Source organism: Rhinatrema bivittatum, chromosome 13 (genome assembly GCF_901001135.1).
Source record: "Rhinatrema bivittatum chromosome 13, aRhiBiv1.1, whole genome shotgun sequence".
NCBI classification, from domain to species: domain Eukaryota; kingdom Metazoa; phylum Chordata; class Amphibia; order Gymnophiona; family Rhinatrematidae; genus Rhinatrema; species Rhinatrema bivittatum.
The window spans coordinates 34862783-34886288 of NC_042627.1; the positions used below are offsets into that span (position 1 = coordinate 34862783).

Here is a 23506-nt window from a genome sequence, read left to right on the forward strand (position 1 = left end):
ATATTCAGATTATTATTTTTGAAACTGTACAAGCATTTTACATCCCTATTGGAGAGGCAAATTGTAAGAAATAAAGCATAATAGTTTTCATTAAAAGTGATCTGTATAATTTGTCTCTTAGAGTTGCACAGATAAAATGCCAAAGATGCTAGAAGGGCCAGCTCTATAATGTGCTTTGGTTTCTCTTTTAAATTAACTACAGTATTCATCACCCTGCTTTTTAAACTATCTGCTCCTCTACTCAGTATTGTTCTTTCTTACTTCACAAATCATTGGATACTCATAGTGCTGCTATTACTAAAGTCATTTTCTTTGTAAATTGTCACTAGTATTACCAACTGCCTTTATTGTAATCAGGATAGACTGATCCAATTCTAGTTTAACTGGCAACATAACACATAAAGGCCCTGCATATAAACATTCAGAGACGTAAATTCGAGTGGAATTAATAAAAGCTGCAAGTTTATTAAAGAACCATGACAATGGAGTCTAGCCTATGTACCTGAGTTCTCTTTTGCGAATAACTACAAATATCCAGGTAGATGTAGGGTTTCTGGACATCCCACTCTATGAAAGCAGGCCTATGGCACAGGTGAAACTGGAGCAACTAGCCTGATGCCATACTGAAGTCTATAGCCCAGGCATCAGATGGCCCCCAGCTGTTCTAGTGGGAACCTTGTTGCAGATGACACTGCTCAACAATAGATTCTCCTATGGCTCGGGCACCCCCTGCCACATGCTCCGCCACGGACATGCTCTGTGACCTTGAGCAAAGTCACTCCACCCTCCATTACCTCAGGTACAATCCCAGATCATAAGTCCTTTGGGGACAGGGAAAGTACCCACTGTACCGAAATGTAACTCGTATTGCGCTATCAATGAATGGTAAGCTAAATCTAAATAAACAGATACCAACAAATGAAACAAATAGCTACAGTGGCTATAATGCTAGAGAACACTAACAGGATTGACATTTAATCCCCCTATGTCATCTTATAAGATATTGCCCCTCTGTTGCTTGTGTGGATGTTCCCATATGCATGCCCACCACATTTGGGAAGCTTCAGGAGGGGAATGCAGCCAGTAATGCTCAAACCAAATCTGCTGACCATAAGCAGCCACACATATTCAGAAATTAGCTATGTATTGCCTCCAACCTAAACAAATGTTCACCTTCTGAGCATGACACTATGCAAATACAAGTGGCTCGATGAGCAACCATGACTAGCATAAAGAGGTGACTTACACTGCAGCTAAGGTCTTGCAGACTATGGCAGCCAGTTTGCTGGCTTGTTCAGTGGTAGCCCTGTCCTATCTTCTTGTGTTTGTTCCCATCCAGCATTACACCAATAGTGGGCTTGTGCCTGGATAGCTCTGCACCAAGTCGAAGATGCACAGGTCCTATATGCCATATATCATATGCATGTATTTATCAAAATAGGATGGCCTCCCAAGCTGTATTGACCAGTCCACTCTACTACCACATATGGAAGTATGTGGTAGTAGAGTGGACCCTCTCTCCGAATGTACTCTCCAGCTCTACCCCTTTCTCTCTATGTATAGTCAATCCACTCCCAAAGTACATCCAGAGGTCTGCAGGTACTCTCTACTATCACACATCTTAATTATGTATGTCCTAAACTTCAAGGTATTTCCCCATATTTGGACAGGCTTTTACTACTAGCATTGAAAATTACCTATTATATATTATAAAAACAACCCAGAAACAAAACACATGAATCCAGGAAAATTAAAATTATTATCCTGCCAGAAATCACCTATTTCAATATGCTGGGGCAGATTTTATAAATCTGCGCACACGCGTACGTTTGTTCGCGCACCAGGCAAGACTGCCCAAAATCGGCAGCCTGCACGCGCCGAGCCGCACAGCCTGCCTCCGTTCCCTGCGAGGCAGCTCTGAAATCGGAGCGGCCTCAGAGGGAACTTTCCTTTGCCCTCCCCTCACCTTCCCCTACCTAACCCACCCCCCTGGCCCTATCTAAACCTCCCCCCTACCTCTATCACGAAAGTTACGCCTGCTCGAAGCAGGCATAACTTTGCACACGCCGGGCCGGCTGCCGCGCTCCATTTTCCGGTCTGGGGGCTGGTCCAGGGGCTGCTGTCACGCCCCCGGGCCGGAACCACGCCCCCAGATACACCCCCAAAACGCCACGTCACTCCCGACATGACCCCCGAAATGCTGCGTCACTCCCGGCACGCCCCCCGACACGCCCCTCCATGCAAGCCCCGGGACTTATGCGCGTCCCGGGGCTTGCGCGCGCCACCAAGCCTATGCAAAATAGGCTCGGCGCGCGCAGGGGGGGTTTGGGGTAGGTTTTCGGGGGGTACGCGCTTATCTTACGTGCATACCCCTTTGAAAATCTACCCCATGGTTGCTTGAAATACTCAACAAATCAGATAATATGAGAAGATGCTTTAAAAGCTTTGGCGATGTATTCACAAAAGTTGCTAGTTGATAATATTTCGTATGCACTTTTCTATGTGACTTTTTGGGAAAAACTCCCCTCAATTATTTCATTAAATATGTATCTTATTTTTTTATTTCAGATTTTGATGTCAGAGCCAGGCAAGTTGAGCCAAAAAGTGAAAGTCTGGCTTCAGGAATATTGGAATATCACAGATCTTGTAGCTATTTCAGTGTTTATAATTGGAGCAATTCTTCGCCTACAAAACCAGCCCTATATGGGCTATGGAAGAGTCATCTACTGTGTAGATATCATCTTTTGGTACATTAGAGTACTAGACATCTTTGGTGTAAACAAGTATCTGGGACCTTATGTCATGATGATTGGAAAGATGGTTAGTATTTGTAATATACTGGAGAGACACCTACACCATATTTTGGTATATCCTGTAGGTGAACAAAACGAGGGTTCATTTTACAGCCATACTGTAGACACTGGAAAAATATGCCTTTACATTTTATATAAGATTTAATATAGTTATCACTAAATAGTGGACAAACATATAAAAGTGCTCTTAAAGTTATAAAAATAAAAAAATCAGTATATTCAATAACAGAAAAGGGGATTTACTTCATAATAAGGTTTATCTTGCATAGGTTTTTCAATCATTTACCCTGTAAAAAAAACCCTATTAGTCTAGCACAGTCACAAGATTACCAAGTATTTGAGAATATCTTCAAAATTCATCCAATCAAAAATGTTTTTAAATTGATAACTTATTAAACAAAATCTTAAACATTCATCTTATCAGCAAAAATGTTGATACCTTTTTCAGTCATATAATATTCACCACTAATTTTAGTCCTTTATGAACAAACTACAGAACTTCAACTACATGGAAAGAAGATTTAAGCACCATTCATAAAAGATATACAATTGGCCAAAACTATAAATGCTCATAAATAACCACCTTTAAAATTAGCAGCTCGTACCTTCGCTTCTACTCTCCTCACCTTCCAACCCCACATAACGGTCTCCAAATCTTGTCATGAATAAAACACTGAGACATGCGATTTGGGAGAAAACAGGCCGCAGCTTTTTAAACTAGTAACACAAACCAAATCTAGCGGTACCCAAGTCACTGCTGCAGACTACAAGCCCCGAGTCCGGGCGTCATACCGGCGTCCGCTGCATCGACCAAGACCACTACAACCTTCCGGCCCCCCCCCCCCTTCCCCGATGCCTTCAAGCATGGGGCCCATCACATCCGGGTAGACCACGCCCACTTTAAATACCACACCAACCCATAGGACCTGCAGTTCAACCACATCCTGTCATCCACTCCCAATTGGCCTAATGACTCAGGTACTCCTGCCCACCCACAATTCCAGCTGTGACAAGATATACATAAGTCAAACATGAAAATTTTAACATCTGCCTCTAACTACCAGCCTTGCCTAAGCCTTTACCTGACTGCAAGAAAAGTGAAGAGTGGGTGGGGTGGGAACATGGATGCTGGCCAGACAAAGAGAGCATGCCAGGCGCCTGCAAGTAGGACAATGCGTCCTGGCTCACGGGATGAGCGCAAGATCGACATCGGCCCCGACTCCCTGCCCCACTGATTGTCTCCATGAACTCCCTCCCCACCCCCCCATGCCGTGCTGACATTTGGCCACGCAAATGCGGCGGGAAAGGGGGAGCGAGCTCGGGCTCCCACCATGTTAACTGGGGATTCCCACGCATGCTCCGCATAATCCCTCCCTTCTAAGCATTACTATCCATGATTACAGCATTTACTACATCGAAACAAATGTAGCATGACAGCACCAACTGTGGCTCACACACCTGAAAAAACCTTTATGAACTACAGAACATCAACCACATGGAAAGAAGATTTAAGCATCATTCATAAAAGATAGACAATTGGCCAAAATTATAAATGCTGATAAATAACCACCTTTTCTAAGCATTAATATCCATGATTACAGCATTTACTACATCGAAAACAAATGTAGCATGACAGCACCAATTGTGGCTCACATACCTGAAAATGGCATCTCATGCAAAAAGCAACTTGTTGTCATGGGCTCACCATTGTGACATTCTTATTCAAAATACTCTGGCAAACAGCACCAGTCATCACTGTGGCATGCCTGTTCAGAATCCCACTCAGTCCCAACATTGGCCATTGTTGCCTGCATTAGGAGTCTCCTATAGAAAAAAATAAAGAGTGCATTTTAATTTCACTGCTGCAAATTTCTCATATGGTCTACTGGGTCCAGAGCTGTTTCTGATGGGTCAAATAAGAGATTTATAGCCAAATTTTCAGCACATGTTGGGTGTGGGTGTATTGGGGACAAGTAAGGTAAATTCCAGTGACCCTAAACAATGATGTGCAGAATTCAAGAACCTGCAGCCATGCAAACAGACTGAACCAAAAAATGCAGGCCAAACATACAAAGATGGAGTCTTCAGCCATACGATGATCTTGGTAATATCATATGGGACTGTGATTCATACAGAAGAGAATAAACTGTGATTGCTCTTCCATATCAGACATTTGTCAGCATCGCACAATGGGCTGGATTTTAAAAAGGCCTGGCGGCGCGCATAAAGCCCCGGGACGTGTGTAAGTCCTGGGGCTTGGGCAGTCCAGGAGCGGGGCAGGGTCAGCGGCTCCTGGCACAGTGGCCATTTGCCGCTGTGTCAGAGATCGCATGCCGGCAATTGGCCGGCAGGCGCAAAAGGTAAAACAAATATTTTGAGGGGGTTAGGGGAAGGGGTGGGAAGGTCAGATTAGGGGGGAGGGAATGGGGGAAGGCTGCGTGGCTCGGCATGCGCAAGGTGCACAATTGGTGTAAATCGGGTAAATAAAATTGGGTGTACATGTGCGCGCACCCACGCGCAACCTTTTAAAATCTACCCCAATGTGCAAGGACAACAAGGACACAAGAACTGTGAACATGTTCTTGGTGAGAACTTTGTATCTAGCCATGATACCAGCTATGAATGGGTATTGTTCAGCATATGTTCACAAATGAACTTTATTAGAATATTCATATGCATCTGGATTCAGTCGCCTTTATTTGCATTCCACCAATACTGTGTCTATAGAAAGTGGTAACATCCAATCAAGATCAATGTTGGATCCTATGGATCTGAATATACAATAAGGTTCCAAACAGAGAAAAATAATCCATATAGACTGTGGATTATCCCAGAATTTTGACTGTTATGGTTCACTGCACTTGTGAACCTGCAAGTATAAGACTGAGTTCTGTGCTCAGCATATCCTGCTCCATAACTTGGACACAGGTGTCTTGCCACATATACCTTGTAAGAACTAAAGCTAAGAACTTCGTTGCCCAGTTTCTGCCAGTATATACCTCACAAAGATGTCTGTGAGAACTCTGGGTTCTACCTTTCCTGTTATCTGTCTGCACAGAGATTTGCTGGAATTTCCTTGCAGCTTCATGAGACAGGTCCTGGTTTTCTGCAGGAGTGTGACCCACCACTGGTTAAGGGTGAGATAAACTGGCTTAATTACCTTTCAGATGGGTTATTTAGTTTGGCAATTGTGTAATTGACACATGCAAGCCTGCTTGGGAATAACATGAGTTCACAGTGCTTTGCTCTGTAAAACATTAAAAACTTAAAAGAAAACAAAAGAAAATAAAAACTCTGTACCATATTAAACTTGTATACTTATACTTCTACAATAAAACTGATTGATTACCTCACAAAAGCGTAAGCAACTGCTCCCTTAAAAACCAATGAATTCATAACATCAGATTATCAGTTAAATCTTTTAATCTATTGTAATAACCTATCTGTCCTACGGACATGAGGATTTTGAGAGGGAAATTTTTTATGATCCACATAGTCCACGATTACACACATACATTTTTCGGCCCCTAAAGGTTTTTCAGTTTTGCATCCATTTTCCATGCAATCCACACCAAATTTTCAGGTAATGTCAGGGGTCCACAATGATTATGACAACGGTATTTATGGGGGGGGATCTATTTCACAAATACACACATACAATTATGCTTAGTTGAGCTGGTCTGCGTTAGGCAGATAAGGCCTTTTAAATAAATAAATAAATAAATAAATAAATAAATGACTTTTTTTGTTTTCTTGCCACTCTATAACAAATTTTCAGGATATGTCAGGGGAGATTTTATTACTGAATATACCATTTTTTGCACTTTTATGTGTTGTTTTCTCCACCATTTTGTGATATGTGCACTTAGGGGCGGATTTTCAGAGCCCTGTTCGCGTAAATCCGCCCAAAACCGGGCGGATTTACGCGAGCAGGGCCCTGCGCGCCGGGAAGCCTATTTTACATAGGCCTCCCGGCGCGCGCAGAGCCCCGGGACTCAATTAAGTCCCGGGGTTCTCGGAGGGGGGCGTGTCGGGGGCGTGTCGGGGGCGGGCCCGGTGTCGCGGCGTTCCGGGGGCGTGTCGGCAGCGTTTTGGGGGCGGGTACGGGGGCGTGGCTAAGGCCCGGGGGCGTGGCCGCGCCCTCCGTACCCGCCCCCAGGTTGCGGCCCGGCGCGCAGCAGGCCCGCTGGCGCGCGGGGATTTACGTCTCCCTCCGGGAGGCGTAAATCCCCCGACAAAGGTAAGGGGGGGGTGTAGACAGGGCCGGGTGGGTGGGTTAGGTAGGGGAAGGGAAGGTAAGGTGAGGGGAGGGCAAAGGAAAGTTCCCTCCGAGGCCGCTCCGATTTCGGAGCGGCCTTGGAGGGAACGGGGGGAGGCAGTGCGGCTCGGCGCGCGCAGGCTATACAAAATCGATAGCCTTGCGCGCGCCGATCCAGGATTTTAGTGGATACGCGCGGCTCCGCGCGTATCTACTAAAATCCAGCGTACTTTTGCTTGAGTCTGATGCGCAAGCAAAAGTAGGCTGATCGCGCTTCTTTTAAAATCTACCCCTTAGTGTGGAGGGTAGACTTTCTTTTGCTTGATAGACAATTTAGAAGCTAATTTTGAAACCAATTTCTGTGGGAAGCACAGTCTTGATGATGGTAAGGGCTTTGGGAGGATGCTGGGTAGGATGGAAGGGTTAGAGGTGGTTTGGGGGTGGGAGAGGTGAGAGAGGATGGGGAGGGGTCAGAGATAAGTCTTTGAGTAATTACAGGTGGAGGTGGGGGGGGGGGGGGGAGAGAAGAGGAGTGACAATCAGCCCCATACCCATTACAACAATATTTAGAGGGGCTTGGGGATAGGGAGCTCAAACCGCCAGCTCCACTTGGCTTTTTTTTTTCTTTTTTTAAGTCTGATGCTCACTTAATCCCTTATATTCCTTTGAATATAGCCAGTTAAGCTTAAATTGTCTGGGACATGTTCCAGATAACTTTAGACTTATTCATGGCCATATCTAGATATATCTGAATAACTTATTCGGCTAACTCCAACCATCTGCCTGGAATGCCCCTGAAATGCCTACCATTTATCTGGATACATTTTATATGTATAATGATTTATCCAGATAAATTGAACTGATATTCAAAAGTCAGCATTTATCCAGATTATTTTTTAGTTATATGGATAAATGCCTTTGAATTTTGATCTCTTTAAGGTCTAATGTGGATAATCTAATATTAATTACTATTAAAAATCTCTTGTATACAGCTATTCCTCTGTATAAAACATTCCATTTACTTGACACACAAGATCAGCTTTTTAAAGTGATTGAGGGCTTTGTTTCAAAATGTCTTCTACCATTCTATGCATATAGCACAAAACATTATTACAAATATTTTAGTTTAGTAAGATTGCTGTATGTTCTTTCTACAGATGATTGACATGCTTTACTTTGTGATCATTATGCTTGTGGTACTGATGAGCTTTGGAGTGGCCCGCCAAGCAATCCTGCATCCAGATGAGGAGCCCTCTTGGAGACTAGCTCGTAACATCTTCTATATGCCATATTGGATGATCTATGGAGAGGTGTTTGCAGACCAGATAGACCGTAAGAATAGAGTTCATAGTAAGATTCTGATTTCTGTTTCTGAGGCAGATGATCAGAGTCAAATGACTGAGGTGTCTGTTTTAATTTAGAACTAGAAGATGGAATTCTATTGTATTTTAAATAAGAACCTTAATATACAGTGAATAAAGACATCACTTTTTCTTTCAAGATGTATAATTCTGAAAGTACAAATCTATTATCAGGGACTATACTGCTTAGCATTTTGTATGTGTATAACTGTATATACACAGAACAGCCAGTTTACACCTGCTAACTAATTCCAAGACATCTTGGACTGCTACATCTTTTTAATCTCCCAGTTGAAAGTGTTTTGGAATTTACTATTTTGCTTTTTGAACTGGGAAAAGCATAACTACGATTCCCAGCAGGGGCGGATTAGGCTATCAGGGCTTTGGGCAGGCCCTGGTGTGCCGATCAGATTGGCCATGTGACCTCTGCTTGTGCTGCAGTATCCCACGCACTCCAGTGAGCACAGAAGGAAAAAGCCCAGAGGAGTCATCACCAAACTATTGGTAACCGAAGAAACAAGAGAAGCTGCAGGCCGCCAGGTGTCAAAAAAAGAGAAGAGAGGTTGTGAGCCTCAGCACCACCTTCGGATCCCAGGCCGGAAGCAACCAAAGAAAAAAACAGAAGGCTGCGGAGAAAGAAAAAAAAAAAGAGGCAGCGGGATGCTGCCAGAGCCCAGGCTGGCGGCAGCTGCTGAGAAAGAAAAATAGGCTGCAGGCCACTGCCAGTGACTGCCGAGAAATTTTAAAAAACGCGCAGGTTGCTGGTGTTGGCCAATGATAAAAAATATATAACTCGGGTTGCTACCGAAGCCCAGGCCAGCGGCAGCCAACAAAAGGGAATGGAGGCTGTGGGCCATCAGAGGAATCCAAGCCAGCGTTAGTAGAGAAAGAAAAAAGAAGCTGTGGGCTGCTGGTGATGGGCAATGAAGAAAAAAAAGAGAGTGCAGGCTGCCACTGGAGCCCAGGCCAGTGGTGGCTGAAGAAGGAAAAAAGGCATAATTTGTGTATCTGTGTGTGGAGGCAGCTAGTTTGGGGGCCAGCTTTTTTTTTTTTTTGGTCTGTGTGTGTGTATGGGTTGGGAGGTGTGTAGCCAGCCAGCTTGAGGGTGGCAGGGGGACAGCCAGCTTGTGTTTTTGTGCGTGTGTGTGGGGGGGATGCAGCCAGTTTGTATTTTTGTGTGTGTAGGTATGTGTGTGTGGGGGGGGGGGGGGATGTAGCCAGCTTGTGTTTGTGTGTGGGGGGATGCAGCCATCTTATCTGTGCGTGCGTGTTGGGGGAGGGATGCAGCCAGCTTATATATGTGTGTGAGTGTTGGGGGAGGGATGCAGCCAGCTTATGTGTGTGTGTGCGTGTTGGGGGAGGGATACAACCAGCTTGTGTGTGTGTGTGTGTGTGTGTAATGTATGTATGTGTTGGGGGAGGGATGCAGCCCCAACCCACCTCCCAAAACTTCACCCTGAATCAAAATGCCCCCTTACAATGGTCCATATATAGAGTATCAGACTGAACATTAGAAAGAGGCTCTCTCTCTCTCCTCCAAGCATGCTTAAGATATGTGCCAGAGCTGCATACATACACGCATGAAGGAGTATTTTATAACCTACACATAAAGTTTATAAAGTTGTGCATATCTTTGCACACGGTGACATATGCACATTTATGAGCGCATGAGCAGCCCTTTTAAAATATACCCATGTGCTTTTCCTATTTTAAAAATATACGCATTAATTTTACACATGAAAGCAGGAATTATTTGCTTAATTCTCCATTTATGTACCTAAGTCAGCCAATTTATCCAGTTTTTCTCAGGTTCATCGAGACCTTCCTGGTTCTTCAGTCTGAGCTCCCCCTAGTTCACCCAAACCTCCCACTCAGTCAGTACTACACAGTATGTATCATTTATGCCAGAATAATTAGCAAGTGTAGAAATACACAAGTAAGTTGGCAAATGTACATGCATGTCCTTTAAAATAGCAACTTACACGCGTAAGTGTTGGCCCTTCCCCAGAATACTTCTAGATTGCCCATTTATGTGCCTATATGTACATATGAAAGTAAAAATACGTGTTTAGACTGCAACTTTAAAATGGGTACACAAGTGCACATATATGCATGTATGTCAGCACAAGCTCAGAGACGCAGCAATTTTATAACATGAGCATATGTTATAAAATAGCCTCAGCGTGTGTATATGTGTGCCTAATTATTAAGGGATTATTAATTTCATGCACACTGCAGGGAGGCTAAATATCATGTTTGCTGGTATGAACAATCTTATTTTTGTTGAAGTTTTTACTGTTATCTGATATTTACTTTGTATAATTACGTATGCTTTAATTTGTGCCCCATCTCAAACTCTTGCTATGAGTGTGGGTTAGAAATTTTTTAAATAAATAAATGAAGTACGGTCAGTGTCTAGTATCTCTTTCCTCCCCCGTACCATCAGCAGAAGGTAAGCTTTATGTCTAATGAAGTACGAGAACAGGAAACAGCGCCCTCCATGGTCAGAGTTGGGGACCCTCCCTACAGTGCTGAAGTAGTAGTGCCCCCTTCAAGTGGTGATGGCATATCCCATGGTTAAGGGCGAGTTCACATCAGAGTGCTGTAGGTAGTAGCAGTGTTTCTTCCAAACTGCCGCAGTGCCCCTGAAGTGAGTGCCTTATGTGACCACACAAGGCATAAGCCCATAAAGCCAACCTTGGATTAGCAAACTAGATTGAATTTCCCCTATCATTATTTTAGCTTATAACCTCCACTTGATCAGAATAGACTCACTCCTGCTTGTGTTGTCCATCCCTCACAATAAGTTTTCTGTCTCGTGACTGATGTGCGTAAGCCTGGACAGCAATTTTTACCTCATAAATCAGATATATATTTACAGAGATATTTTCTTAGAAATTAAATAGAAACCAGAAAAAAAAGTGTTATGTCTTTCTTTGTATCACAACTGGAGGTCTGTCTAGGACTGGGGAACCTCTCAGGGGCAGCACAGGACTTCTAGGCCAGGCAGAGCAAGGTCTTCTGCCTAGACCAGCCTCCTATCCCGCATTGTGCCCTTGGGTTCTGGTGACTGGCAGGCTTTAGCTGGAACAAGGCACTGGCTGGGGGCTGGAACAAGGCACAGGCTGGATACAGGCAGGGCTGAACACAAGGCCGGTACTGGAGATAGGAAAGAGCTGGATATAAGCAGGGCTAGAGTCGCAAGCTGGAATCAAGGACCAGGCTAGGGTTGGAGACATGGCTGGACAGGACATGACATGACAAGGCAAGACAAGACCTGGTTGGAGACAGGGACTGGACAGAACTAGAACAAGCAACAATAAACAAGAAGGCTCAAAGAGGGCACAAAGCTTGGCTAGGTGAAACTAGAAGATCTGAAGGTCACAAGACAGAACAGGGAGGCCCAGGAGGCCACTGAGCAAGGTAGGGAGACCTGGAAGGCCACAAAGCAAGGCAGGAGGCCAAGAAAGGCCACAAGGTAAGGCAGGAAGCTAAAGTAGGCTACAAAGCAGGAAAGCAAGGCAAGGATGTCCAAGTCAAGGAGCCGAGGTGACTCAATGAAGAGGCAAGGAAAGAATAGACAGGCTGGGTTAAGCAGACTGAAGTTGCCATCTCATGGGATCAGCATGAAGGCAGCTATGAGCGAGGCTTGCTGATTTCTTCTGCTGGTGGGAGGGGGCCTGCAAAGCAGGCAGAATTGTGACACTTTGTTCTAGCAATTTTATTATTAAAAAACAATGATTTGGTAGGCCTCTTGTGCATCTCCTAAGATACCTCTGTTCCACACAAGTTGGTATACAAATAAAAATGACTAAGGTAAATGAAGTTAACTTTGTTTTATGATCCTGCAATGTATTATTGTGAAATAGCCATAATATTTTATTTAAAATTTGAAAAAAAGCTTCAGATATGTTTGCAACTAAACAGATGTCTTTCAAGTTCAGTGATCATCTGCCAACAGTATTTTATAATTGCTTCTAGTTTCATTGTTTTGCTGTTGTGTAAAAACTGGAAGAATGCAAAAGATACTGAAAATTATAGCATGCAATTATATTAAAACTGTTTTAAACAAGTATCTACTATTCCAATTTTTTACTTTGCTTGCAGTTTCTTAACAGCAAAACATCTGTCTTCATCCAATGGTTCATCTTTCATTCCTATTATCTTACTGCTCTTTCTTCTCTCTTTACTTTTTTTGCTGTTGGACTTCTGTGTAGTATACGCGATGGAAATTAATCGTAAGTGTATGGAAAGGGTAAGTCAGGGTTAATTAGTTGTCAGGTTCATTTATCTTTAATTCATATTAAGACTTTTCTTTAAAAGGATGACTAATGTGATAAATGGTTACTTCAGAAATCAGAACTTGGGATGCAAGTGCATTATGGTACTTTAAATCCCATTATTGAACTCAGTCTGAGGAAAGTCTCAAAAGAACCACAAGGGTATTCTTTTTAGCTGGCCAATCACTTTGCTTGCGCTTAATATAATGAAGACCAGGAGCAATAGGACAAAGTTTTTGTTAGGTGCAAATATTTTCTTTTACATTACTTTTTTCCATATATTTTTAACTGTTGAATATTCAGCAAAGCATGCATAAAATTTGGGGGTTACGCGTGTGGCCGGGCCCCGCGTGCACTGTGCGCATTTTCGAAAGAGCCCGGCCACACGCATAACCCCCGATCCACGCAGAAGTGCCGGGCTAGAAGAAAGGAGAGGGCCGGGACAGTGCCATTAGATGCTGTTCTGGGGAAGTGCACGCTGGCTTATTTCTGCTCATCAGAGCAGGCAAGTTAAAATACAAAAAAAAAAAAAAAAGGTTAGCTAGAGTAGATTTAGGGATCAGGGTGTACAGGGGAAAAGGGAGGAAGGTTAGATAAGGGTTAGGGAACTGGGAAAAAGACCGATCGTGTCGCTGCACGTAATTGAAAATACCCCCCCTGGAGGAGGCCACCTGCCTGCACATTCGCGTATGGATATTAAAATTCAGTGTGCGCCGATGCGCACAGGAACCGTTCGCGTAGGTTTTAAAATCTACTGCTAAATGATCATCTTGATTAATTAACTGCTTGAATGTTTATTTTAAGGGCTTTCTCCCTATAAAACAGAGACCTAAAATTACATTCAGAACCCTGTTTAGGTGTGATAGGAGTCAAAAACAATTTGTAGAAAATTTAAAGCAAATGTAGTCACTGCTTTAAATGTAAGACAGACATCTAAGCAACTCTTTCTTTCAATTTAGCTCCATGTGGGGAAAATCTATATGATGACGATGGTAAACGCTTGCCTCCTTGCATTCCTGGAGCCTGGCTAACACCAGCCATAATGGCTTGTTATCTCTTGGTAGCAAACATCCTCCTAGTAAACCTGCTGATTGCTGTTTTCAAGTAAGTCTTCATAGTTATGTCATGTCATATACTTGTAACATGTTTCCATACGATGTAATTTTCAAAAGGATTTATGCATGTAAGACTGGATTTTATTCACATAACTGTTTACGTGCATAACTCCTTTAAGAACATAAGAAGTGCCATGCTGGGTCAGACCAAGGTCCATCAAGCCCAGCTTTCTGTCTCCAACAATGGCTAGTCCAGGTCACAAGTACCTGTCAGATCCCCAATAGTTGATCCATTTTTTTGTATCACACACCCAGAAATAAGCATGGCTTTCTCAAATCTACCTGGCTAATAATGGTTTAATGGACTTTTCCTTCAGGAACATGTCCAATTCTCATTTGAATTCCACTAAGTTATTTGCCTTGCCCACATCCTTCAGCAATAGATTCCATAACTTGACTGTGCGCTGAGGGAAAAAATATTTCTTATGATTTGTTTTAAATTTGTCGGTTGCTAGTTTCATGGAGTGTCCCCTAGTATTAGTATAGTTTGAAAGGGTAAATAACTGTTCCCTATTTTCCTATTATACTCCACCTATGATTTTATAAATTTCAATCATATCCCCTCTCGGCTGTCTCTTTTCCAAACTAAAGAGCACTAATCTGTTTAGCCTTTCTTCATAAGGGAGCTTTTCTATCCACTTTATCATTTTGTCAACCTTCTCTGTACCTTTTCTATGTCCACTATGTCTTTTTTGAGATGGGTAACCAGAACCATAGATCTGTACAAAGTCATTATATTATTTTCAGTTTTGTTCTCTATTCTTTTCCTAACATTCTAGTTGCCTTTTTTGCCACCACTGCACACTGAGCTAAAGATTTCAAGGTATTTTCCATAAGGTCTCCGAGGTCCTTTTACTGGGTGGCAGCTCCTAACAAGGAATCCAGCATTGTGTACTTGTGATTATTTTTCCCTATGTACATTACACTTTGCACTTGCCCAAATTAAATTGCTACTGCCATTTAGAAGCCCAGTCTCCTAGTCTCACAAAATTATTCTGCAGTTCTAAACAATCTGCTGCTGTTTTATCAACTCGAAAGAATTCTGTGTCATCTATACAATTTGGTCACCTCACTCGTTGTTCCTTTCTCCAAATCATTTATCAATATGCTAAATAGCACAGGTCCTATTTACAGACCCTCGGGGCACTCCACTAACAACTTATCTTCATTCCAAAAACTGATCATTTAGTCCCACCCTCTGTTTCCTGCCTTTTATCCAACTACCAATCCGCAATAGGACACTGCCTCTGATCTTATGACCTCCCAATTTCCTGATGAGTCTCTCATGAAGGACTTTGTTAAATGCCTTCTGAAAATCCAAATACTATGTCAAATGGCTCACCTTTGTCTTCATGTTTATTTACACGCTCAAAAAAAATCTAATAAATTGGTAAAGCAAGACTTCCCTTTGCAAAACCCATGTTGACTCTCCCCCATTATACCATTTCTATCCATGTGGTTTTGTTTTTAAGAATAGCTTCGACCATTTTACCTGGCGCTGCCATCAAGCTGACCAGTCTATAGTTTCCCGGATCACTCCTGGAACCACCCTCCAGTCTTTTGGTACCATTGGCTGTTTTAAACAGAAACAGATGTGCAATTTAATTTATTTTCTTCAGAACTCTGGAGTGAATACCATCTAGTCCTGGTGATTTGTTATTCTTTAGTCTGTCAATCTGAGTTATTATTATTAGGTGGGGGTAGGGAAGTTCCTTCCCAGTCCACTCCTTAATTGGAGCAGATTGAAAGGGAACAGGGGGATGCCCGACTGTGTCGCCGTGCGTACTCTTGCAAAATTTGGCCTCTTTGCGCGCACCGCCTTAAAAGACTGATAACCAGGTGGGAAGGTGGGGGGCCACATAACTCCCGCTTCCTCATCAATCTCATGGTTCATCCATGTGCTGGTCCACATAATTTTCAAGCGGTAACTTGCTGGTTCCTAATGTACAAAAGGTTGAGAACTACTGATCTACAGTATCATGTATGTTTATGGAACACTGTTTTTGATAATCATACAGAAAGTTGAGTCTAATAATAAACTTTATTGCAGCAATACTTTCTTTGAAGTGAAGTCAATTTCAAACCAAGTTTGGAAGTTCCAGAGATACCAGCTGATAATGACATTTCATGACAGACCTGTCCTGCCTCCACCTTTGATTATCTTCAGCCACTTCTACATTATTATGAAATATATTTGCTGTCGTTGCAAGAAAAAACAAGAAGGGGACCAGGATGAAAGAGATCGGGGACTGAGTATGTGAGGAACTCTTTATCATTTTAATCTATTGTACTGTGATCTGCTACACAAAATTCATATGCTATCAGCTGTTTGTCAAAGAAATAGCCTTCAAAATGTAAAAGTATAATGCATTCAGCACTATTTTTAAAATGTACCAAAATAAATACTCAAGCAAATGGCAAGTTGTACACTTATCTTGGTCACATGAAGATGAATTTTAAAAGAGATGTGTGCACAAAATAGCAGATGTGTGTGCAAATAATGTTTATTTGCACTAGTGCTGTTTTATAAACCTTATACATACATGCGCAAATACTGGTGCATGAATACATTTGTACACATAAAAAAAGGCGAGTTAGGGGCGTGTCAAGGGCATTCTGGTGCAGGGCCAACATTTACATGTATAAATCGCAATGTTATAACCTGCACACATGGTGCGTATACGGCTGTTAATGGGCATATTTACGTCTGCTATTAGCAGGTGTAAATCAGAATATAATCTTTTATAACCAAATACTGATAGGGTGAAGAGTCAGGGTAAACTGAGGGGAATGCAGGCTGAATAACCAGAGGGGTCTAGATGACCTAGAGCTAGTCCATCAGTTTGCCCAGGCTAATTGGTAAAACTGCCAATTTCCTTCACGTGCGCATGTTACAAAATGTGCTGACTTGCATGTTTAAAATTCAGCTGGTAAGAAAAATACACAAATAACATTTTCCATGTAAATGCTAAAAACACATATGCATGAACAGCATATTTTATATAATGGGCCGGATTTTCAAAAGGGTACGCACACACCGGGCCTATTTTAAAAAGGCCCGGCGGCGCACATAAAGCCCCAGATTTATGCATGTAAGTCCCGGGGTTTGAAAAAAGGGGCGGGGAGGGGCGGGGTCAGCGGCTCCTGGCACAGCAGCCATTTGTCGCTGTGTCAGACATTGCGTGCCGGCAATCGGCCAGCGCGCACAACTTGCCCCTGCCCAGAGGCAGGCGCAAAAGGTACGATAATAATTTTGGGGGGCTTAGAGTAGGGCTAGGGAGGAAAAGGTTAGGGGAAGGGGTGGGAAGGTTAGGTTAGGGGGAAGGGAAGTTCCCTTCCAGGCTGCTCCGATTTCGGAGAGGCCTGGGAGGGAACAGAGGAAGGCAGCGCGGCTCGGTGCGCAAGGTGCACAATTGTGCACTCCCTTGCGCGCGCTGACCCCAGATTTTATAACATGCACGCGCCTGCCCACGCATGTTATAAAATCGGGCGAACATGTGCACGCACCGGGTAGTGCGCGCATGTTATAAAATCTACCCTAATGTGCACACACTTGTGTGGACGATATTAAATTCATATTAATGTGCACTTGCACCCTCAAGGCAATGTATAAGGGTGTGAGTGTGCTTGTTTTAAAGTAATCCTCATAGCACCTTTTGTTCCCAGGCTAGAATGCAAAGTAAAATTGAAATAAATATATCTCAAAATACTTCTGTATGATACTATTAACTATCAGCTAGATTTTAAAACACAGGCACGTGTAAAAGCACGTAAATTTGCATGTGGCTGGGCCGTGCGCGCGCCGCAGGTATTTTTAAAGGGCTCCGTGTACGTGCTAAAGACCGGCTTGAATGAAAAGGGGCAGGCCAGGGGCGGGGTAAGGGCATTGACCAGTCGGGACAGCACCATTTTGCGCTGTCCCGGTGAAGTGAAAGCTGGCGCACACAACTTACTTCTGCTCGGAGGAGCAGGAAAGTTGTGAAACAAACAAACAAACAAAAAAAAAAAAGATTACTTAGGGTGGGTTTAGGGTTCAGGATAGAGAGGGGGAAAAGGAAGTAAGGTTAGGTAGGTGGATAGGGAAGTTCCCTCCCAGTGTGTTCCTTTATTGGCGCAGACTGGAAAGGAACTGGGCAAAGACCCGATCGCATTGCCGCATGTTTTAAAAATCCCCCCCTGCCCATGCAAGTGGGCACCCGCGGCACACATGCACCCGTCGATACAAAATCAGGCACGCATGTGCATGTGGGTATCGGATTTTATAACATGCGCATCCCTTTAAAAATGTACCCCTATATATCAATATCGAATTAACATATTCTGAATGTATAATCATAGCTGCATGTATACTTTCCCACTATGGAATCTTTTCTTGCAATTGTACCTACTACCTATCAATGTTTAGACAGAATACAATAGTTCAGGTTGACAAGAAAATCAATACTAGATTTTTCACTAACTAAAATAATACATTTTACAATTCTAAACAGAATTATTTCTAAATGATGAAGAACTGAAGAAATTGTATGAATTTGAAGAGCAATGTGTGGAGGAATATTTTCAAGAAAAAGAGGATGAACAACAGTCATCCAATGATGAACGCATTAGAATTACATCTGAAAGGTAGAACATTTTTTTTAGGTTTAGCTCATGCCTTTTCCTTGGTAGTTCAAGGTTAGTACATTCAGGTACAGTAAGTATTTCCCTGCTCCCAGAGGGCTTACCATAAGGGGGGGGGGGGGGGGGGGGGGGTCATTTGCTAAGCTGCGGTACTTTTCCCAGAGGGGAAAGTATTGTGGGGTTTAGGAAGCTGCAGTACTTAGTAAGCTGCGGTACTTCATACTGCAGCTTTGTAAATCCCATGGTTATTTTCCCTCAGTGGATAAAATAGCACTGGCAAAAATACCGCACAATAATGGCCCTGGGGCTGTTGGACTGCCTTAAAGGAGCTGATCACCCCCGACTAAGATGCCTCCTAAAAAGTGCAAAGACTCTGGCTGCCCCATCACATGATTGGACAAAGGGAAGCTAGTGACCAGCCAGCATGGAAAATGGCCATCACCAGATCCGGAGCCTAGGGAGCACTCTGGTCTCCCACTAAACCACCAGGGCAAGTTTGCTAAGTCCAGGGGGGATTGGGGAACTGGCTGCCTTCAGGGGTGGCATGGGCAGGAATTAGTTGGGGACAATTGGCTCCTTTAAATCATTGCCCTGGGAGCATCAGAACCAGAATCTCGATGCTCCCAGGAAAAGTTACCTTCCATACATATAACATGGCTTGCAATTTTTCTGGCCAGCCACGTTATTTACATAAAATTAGTTAGTAATGAGCTGCTTTGCAATAGCATTTCTGTGGTATTGGGGCAGAATATTACATGGTAAACTAATGCGGCTTAGTAAATGACCCCCTAAGTTTGTACCTAAGGCAATAGAGGATGAAGTCACTTGCCCAAGGTCACCTGGAGCATCAGCAGGATTTGAACTCTGGCTGCCCTGTTTCTCAGCCTATGCTCTAAACACTAGGATATTCCTCTTTCTTTTGCAATTAAATTCTAAAGAAAAGGGAACTCATTTTCAGACAAGCTACTTCTTTTTAAAACTCTGTGGTGCTATTTGTATTAGGGAAATATAGCCTTTTAGGCATTTGGGTATCCAACTACATATATGTAATATCTTTTTTAGAAAACTAGAAGACTTGGAGAAATTGAAATGATCTGGCAGTATGAGGTGATTACAGTTTTTAAAAAGATAGAACTACTTCACGCTAGATCCCCTGTAGTTTATAGTATGGAATACTGTAATGAAAACAGTTCTTAACTTAGATTTTGTTCTCCCTGTTAATCCAAATGCTCTTCTTCCTTATTTCAATGTTTAATGATTGACTGTAATTCAAAGGAATGGGGAATAAACTAAAACTGAGATGAAGCCTATGTGCGTACTATACAATACAAACACATGCATTTAACTATGGTAATGCATGACTGTGCACTTCTTGGCATAGAAATGCAGAGTCATGCATATGGGGAGTGGAAATCTGAAAGAAATCTATTCGATGGGGGGTGAAGGGCTGATGTCACGGAGCAGGAGAGAGACCTTGGGGTGATAGTGTCTAACGATCTGAAGTAGGCGAAACAATGTAACAAGGCGATAGCTAAAGCCATAAGAATGATGGGCTGCATAGAGAGAGGAATATCGAGTAAGAAAAGAGAAGTGATTATCTCCTTGTACAGGTCCTTGTGAGGCCTCACCTGGAGTACTGTGCTCAGTTCTGGATACCATATCTCCAAAGGGACAGAGACAGAATGGAGGCAGTACAGAGAAGGGTGACAAAAAAGGTGTATGGTCTTCATCGAATGCCTTATGAGGAGAGATTGAAGAATCTAAATATGTATACCCTGGAGGAAAGGAGGAGCATGGGTGATATGATACAGACCTTCAGATACTTGAAAGGTTTTAATGATCCAAAAGTCAACAACAAACCTTTTCCATTATGGGTCAAAGTTATGAGACTTCAGATATTTATGGGCAAAGTTGTTGGCCCAATTTAAAAGGAAGAAGTGGAAAATATTAATGCAATTCAGATCAGTTTGAATATCATTACCAATATAAAAAAGTTCTCTTTCAAAGATTTTTATATTTTCTGTTTAATAAATGTACATATTAATTGTTTTGGGGGGTTTTTTTTGGCAGAGTTGAAAACATGTCAGTGAGGCTAGAAGAAGTGAATGAAAGAGAACACTTTATGAAAGCTTCTCTTCAAACTGTAGACCTTCGCCTCTCTCAACTGGAAGAACTATCAGGTCGAATGGTTAATGCACTGGAAAAACTAGTTGGAATAGACAAATCAGAGTTGATACATACACGCTCCAGGGCATCCTCAGAATGTGATGCAACCTACCTCCTGAGACAAAGCAGCATCAACAGCTCCGAAGGCTATAGTATATACAAGTATCATGTTGAAGGAGATGAGGTAACATATGACAATAGTATAAGTTCCCTGTCACCAGCATTAGGACTTCGTAGAAAAGCCTATTCTTTTGGTGTGAAAGCAGAGAATATTGGTGAAAAGCAGAAGATGCAACTAGTTCCACAGCGTCAATTAAGTCTCTGTTATGCCTCAAGCATGAATACAGTTGTTACAAAAGATTATGATAAAGCCACATTAGCCATTATACCACATATTACAAGGCCTAGATCCTGTTTAGATATGTGTGATTCTTCATTTTGTGTAAAGCAAGAGAATTCCAACCGTGAAGAAATAATTTCTACAAGTTTAAAAAAAACTGAGATGATTATGAATGAAAAGTCTTTTGCAGCAGTTACAGGATCAGACTTCTCAAATACCCAATTGACAGTAGGAAGGCCAAAGCTAGAAGCATCTATCTCTTATCCTTTGGAAAAGTCTAAGGCAATGCGCTGTTACCCTGATCAATCCTTTAATACTTGTCAAGCAACCATGACTAAGTCTAGAAGTTTCATATTTTCCCATGAAGATAAGCTTATTGGTGGCATTAATAACTGGACAGCAGAATATGCTACGGATCAAGTGTGTCCTACTGCAATGAAGAGATGGAGTAGTCAATGGAATTATAAAGTTCAAGAAAATACTTCTCATGATCACAGTCCAGAACTTCCTAGTGTTGCACATGAAGCTGAAATGCAAGTGCAACAGAAGCTGCGGTTGAAAGACACAGAAGCTAGCAGTAACTTTGGTGAGATAGGAATCAGTGCCTCTTATCCTTGCTCACCTTTCACTTACAGGCCAGAAAATTTACTGAAGACTGACTCAGAGAGAATGTGTGGATTTCCATCTATAAGGTCTAAAAGTCTGCACAGCCACTCTCGGAAAACCACGTCCATTGTAGATAAATTAGAGAGACCAGGACATGCCAAAAGTGTAAGGAACATAGTGGTGGAATGTGGAAATGCAAAAGCCAAACAGAAAGCCAAACATGGAAACATCTCCACGGAAACTGAGTGCTAAGATTGTAAATGTGATCCCAGTTGCACTGTGCATTATTTTACTGTAAAATATAACATTCCAAATTGCAACACTGGGAAATGCAATATTCCAAATTGCAACTGGAAATATTTTGGAAGCATAGCCAGGAATTTTAAATTTATTATTAAAAATGCAGCTTCTCTATTTGTTAAAGGCCAGATTTTTAAAAACCCAGCGCGCATCAAAACAGGGAGAAACGTGCATGGCCGGGCCACACGCGCACCCTGGGGATTTTCAAACGCCCGTGGCCACGCGTGTATCTGCTTGTTCGCGCAGAAGATTGGGTTTGGCCAAAAGGGCATACCTGGACAGCGCCATTAGGCACTGTCCTGCTGAAGTGTGAGCCAGCAGTGAGCAGCCGGTGCAATCTGCTACTGCTCCAGAGAGCAGGTAAGTTTTAAAACAAACAATAAAAAAAGGTTAGAGGGTTTAGGAAATTCCCGCTCAGTCTGTTCCTTTATTGGAGTGGACAGGGAGGGAATTGGGAAAAGGCCTAGTCCGTCGCTGTATGCATGTAGTAAAATTTCCTCCCCCTTACGCACGCGATTGGGCACTCATGTGTGCATGTGCGCATAGGTAGAGAATTTTATAACATGCGCACATCGACGCCTGCATGTTATAAAACTGGCGCATCCATGTGCACGCGCTGGGAACCGTGAGCACATAGACGCCTGCACGCAGGTTTAAAAATCTACCTTTGAGTCGGTAATTTTCAAACAGGCACATGGATGCACATTGACACATGCATCGGAACACCCAGGGAAGCAGCAATTTTATAACTTGTGCACATATTATAAAGTAGCCTGGGCGAGCGCACATGTGCACCTAATTTTAAGTTTTTGTGCGGCTAGCCGCACATATCAGGTTTCTGCAGCATAAGTCTGAAAAGTTGCCGGTGAAATTTAACCCAAACCTAGCCCTATATAAAACATAGCCAACACAGGGGTTTATTTATTAAGATGTAATATATTTTCTACAAGGGAAAATACCATTTGGTTTAATCAGCTACAGTACACAATACCACAGCTGAGCAAACCTGAAGTATTTTCCATGACAGGAAAAATACTGCTGAGAAAACTAATGTAGTTTAACTGTCCACAGAACTAACATGCAATGGCGGCCCAGGGCTGTAGAAGCTGCCATTCCCAAGTAACATATCCTCTCAAAGACACGTGTTCTCTGGCGACCCGTGTGCCACCACCAGCTACCCTGTTGCCCCCTGGAGGTGGTTGAAGTTCCCAAAAATAAAGTTTCTGAGTTTAGAACCCCTAAGTGCAGGCCCCACCCTGAACCCCTCCCCTTTTGGTACAAACCCCCCCCCCCACCACCACCACCACCGAAGGTCATTCCTCTCAATCCCTCCTTTGCCCATCCTCCCGACCTCCCTTGGACTTATTAAACTTGCCCCGATGGACTTGTGGGGGCCCAGAACAACCCCTAGGCTCCAGACCCCACAGCAGCCATTCTTCAAAATGGCACTGGCCAATTGGTAGCTTGCCTTTGCCCCATCACATGATGGGGTAGCCAGCACCATTTTGGAAAATGGCTTCAGCCAGGCCCCGAGTTTAGGGGCGCTCTGGGTACCCATTAGACCAGCAGGGTGGGTTAGGAGGGTGGGATAGGGAAGGGGGTTATGGGGTCAACCTCTGGGGGGGATTTTGTGACAAAGGGGAGTGA

The 23506-nt window shown here is 43.0% G+C and overlaps 1 protein-coding gene across 1 annotated transcript in view; it reads left to right on the forward strand.

Moving 5' to 3' along the window:
- Window positions 1-23416, forward strand: part of TRPM1 (transient receptor potential cation channel subfamily M member 1) — a 146829-nt gene extending 123413 nt beyond the window's left edge. The window contains 7 exon segments of the mRNA XM_029574497.1: window positions 2569-2820; window positions 8229-8403; window positions 12650-12670; window positions 13672-13816; window positions 15878-16080; window positions 18318-18450; window positions 20518-23416. Coding sequence (XP_029430357.1) covers window positions 2569-2820; window positions 8229-8403; window positions 12650-12670; window positions 13672-13816; window positions 15878-16080; window positions 18318-18450; window positions 20518-21811 — 2223 coding nt within the window. The 3' untranslated portion in view covers window positions 21812-23416.
- The last annotated feature ends 90 nt before the right edge of the window (window positions 23417-23506 follow it).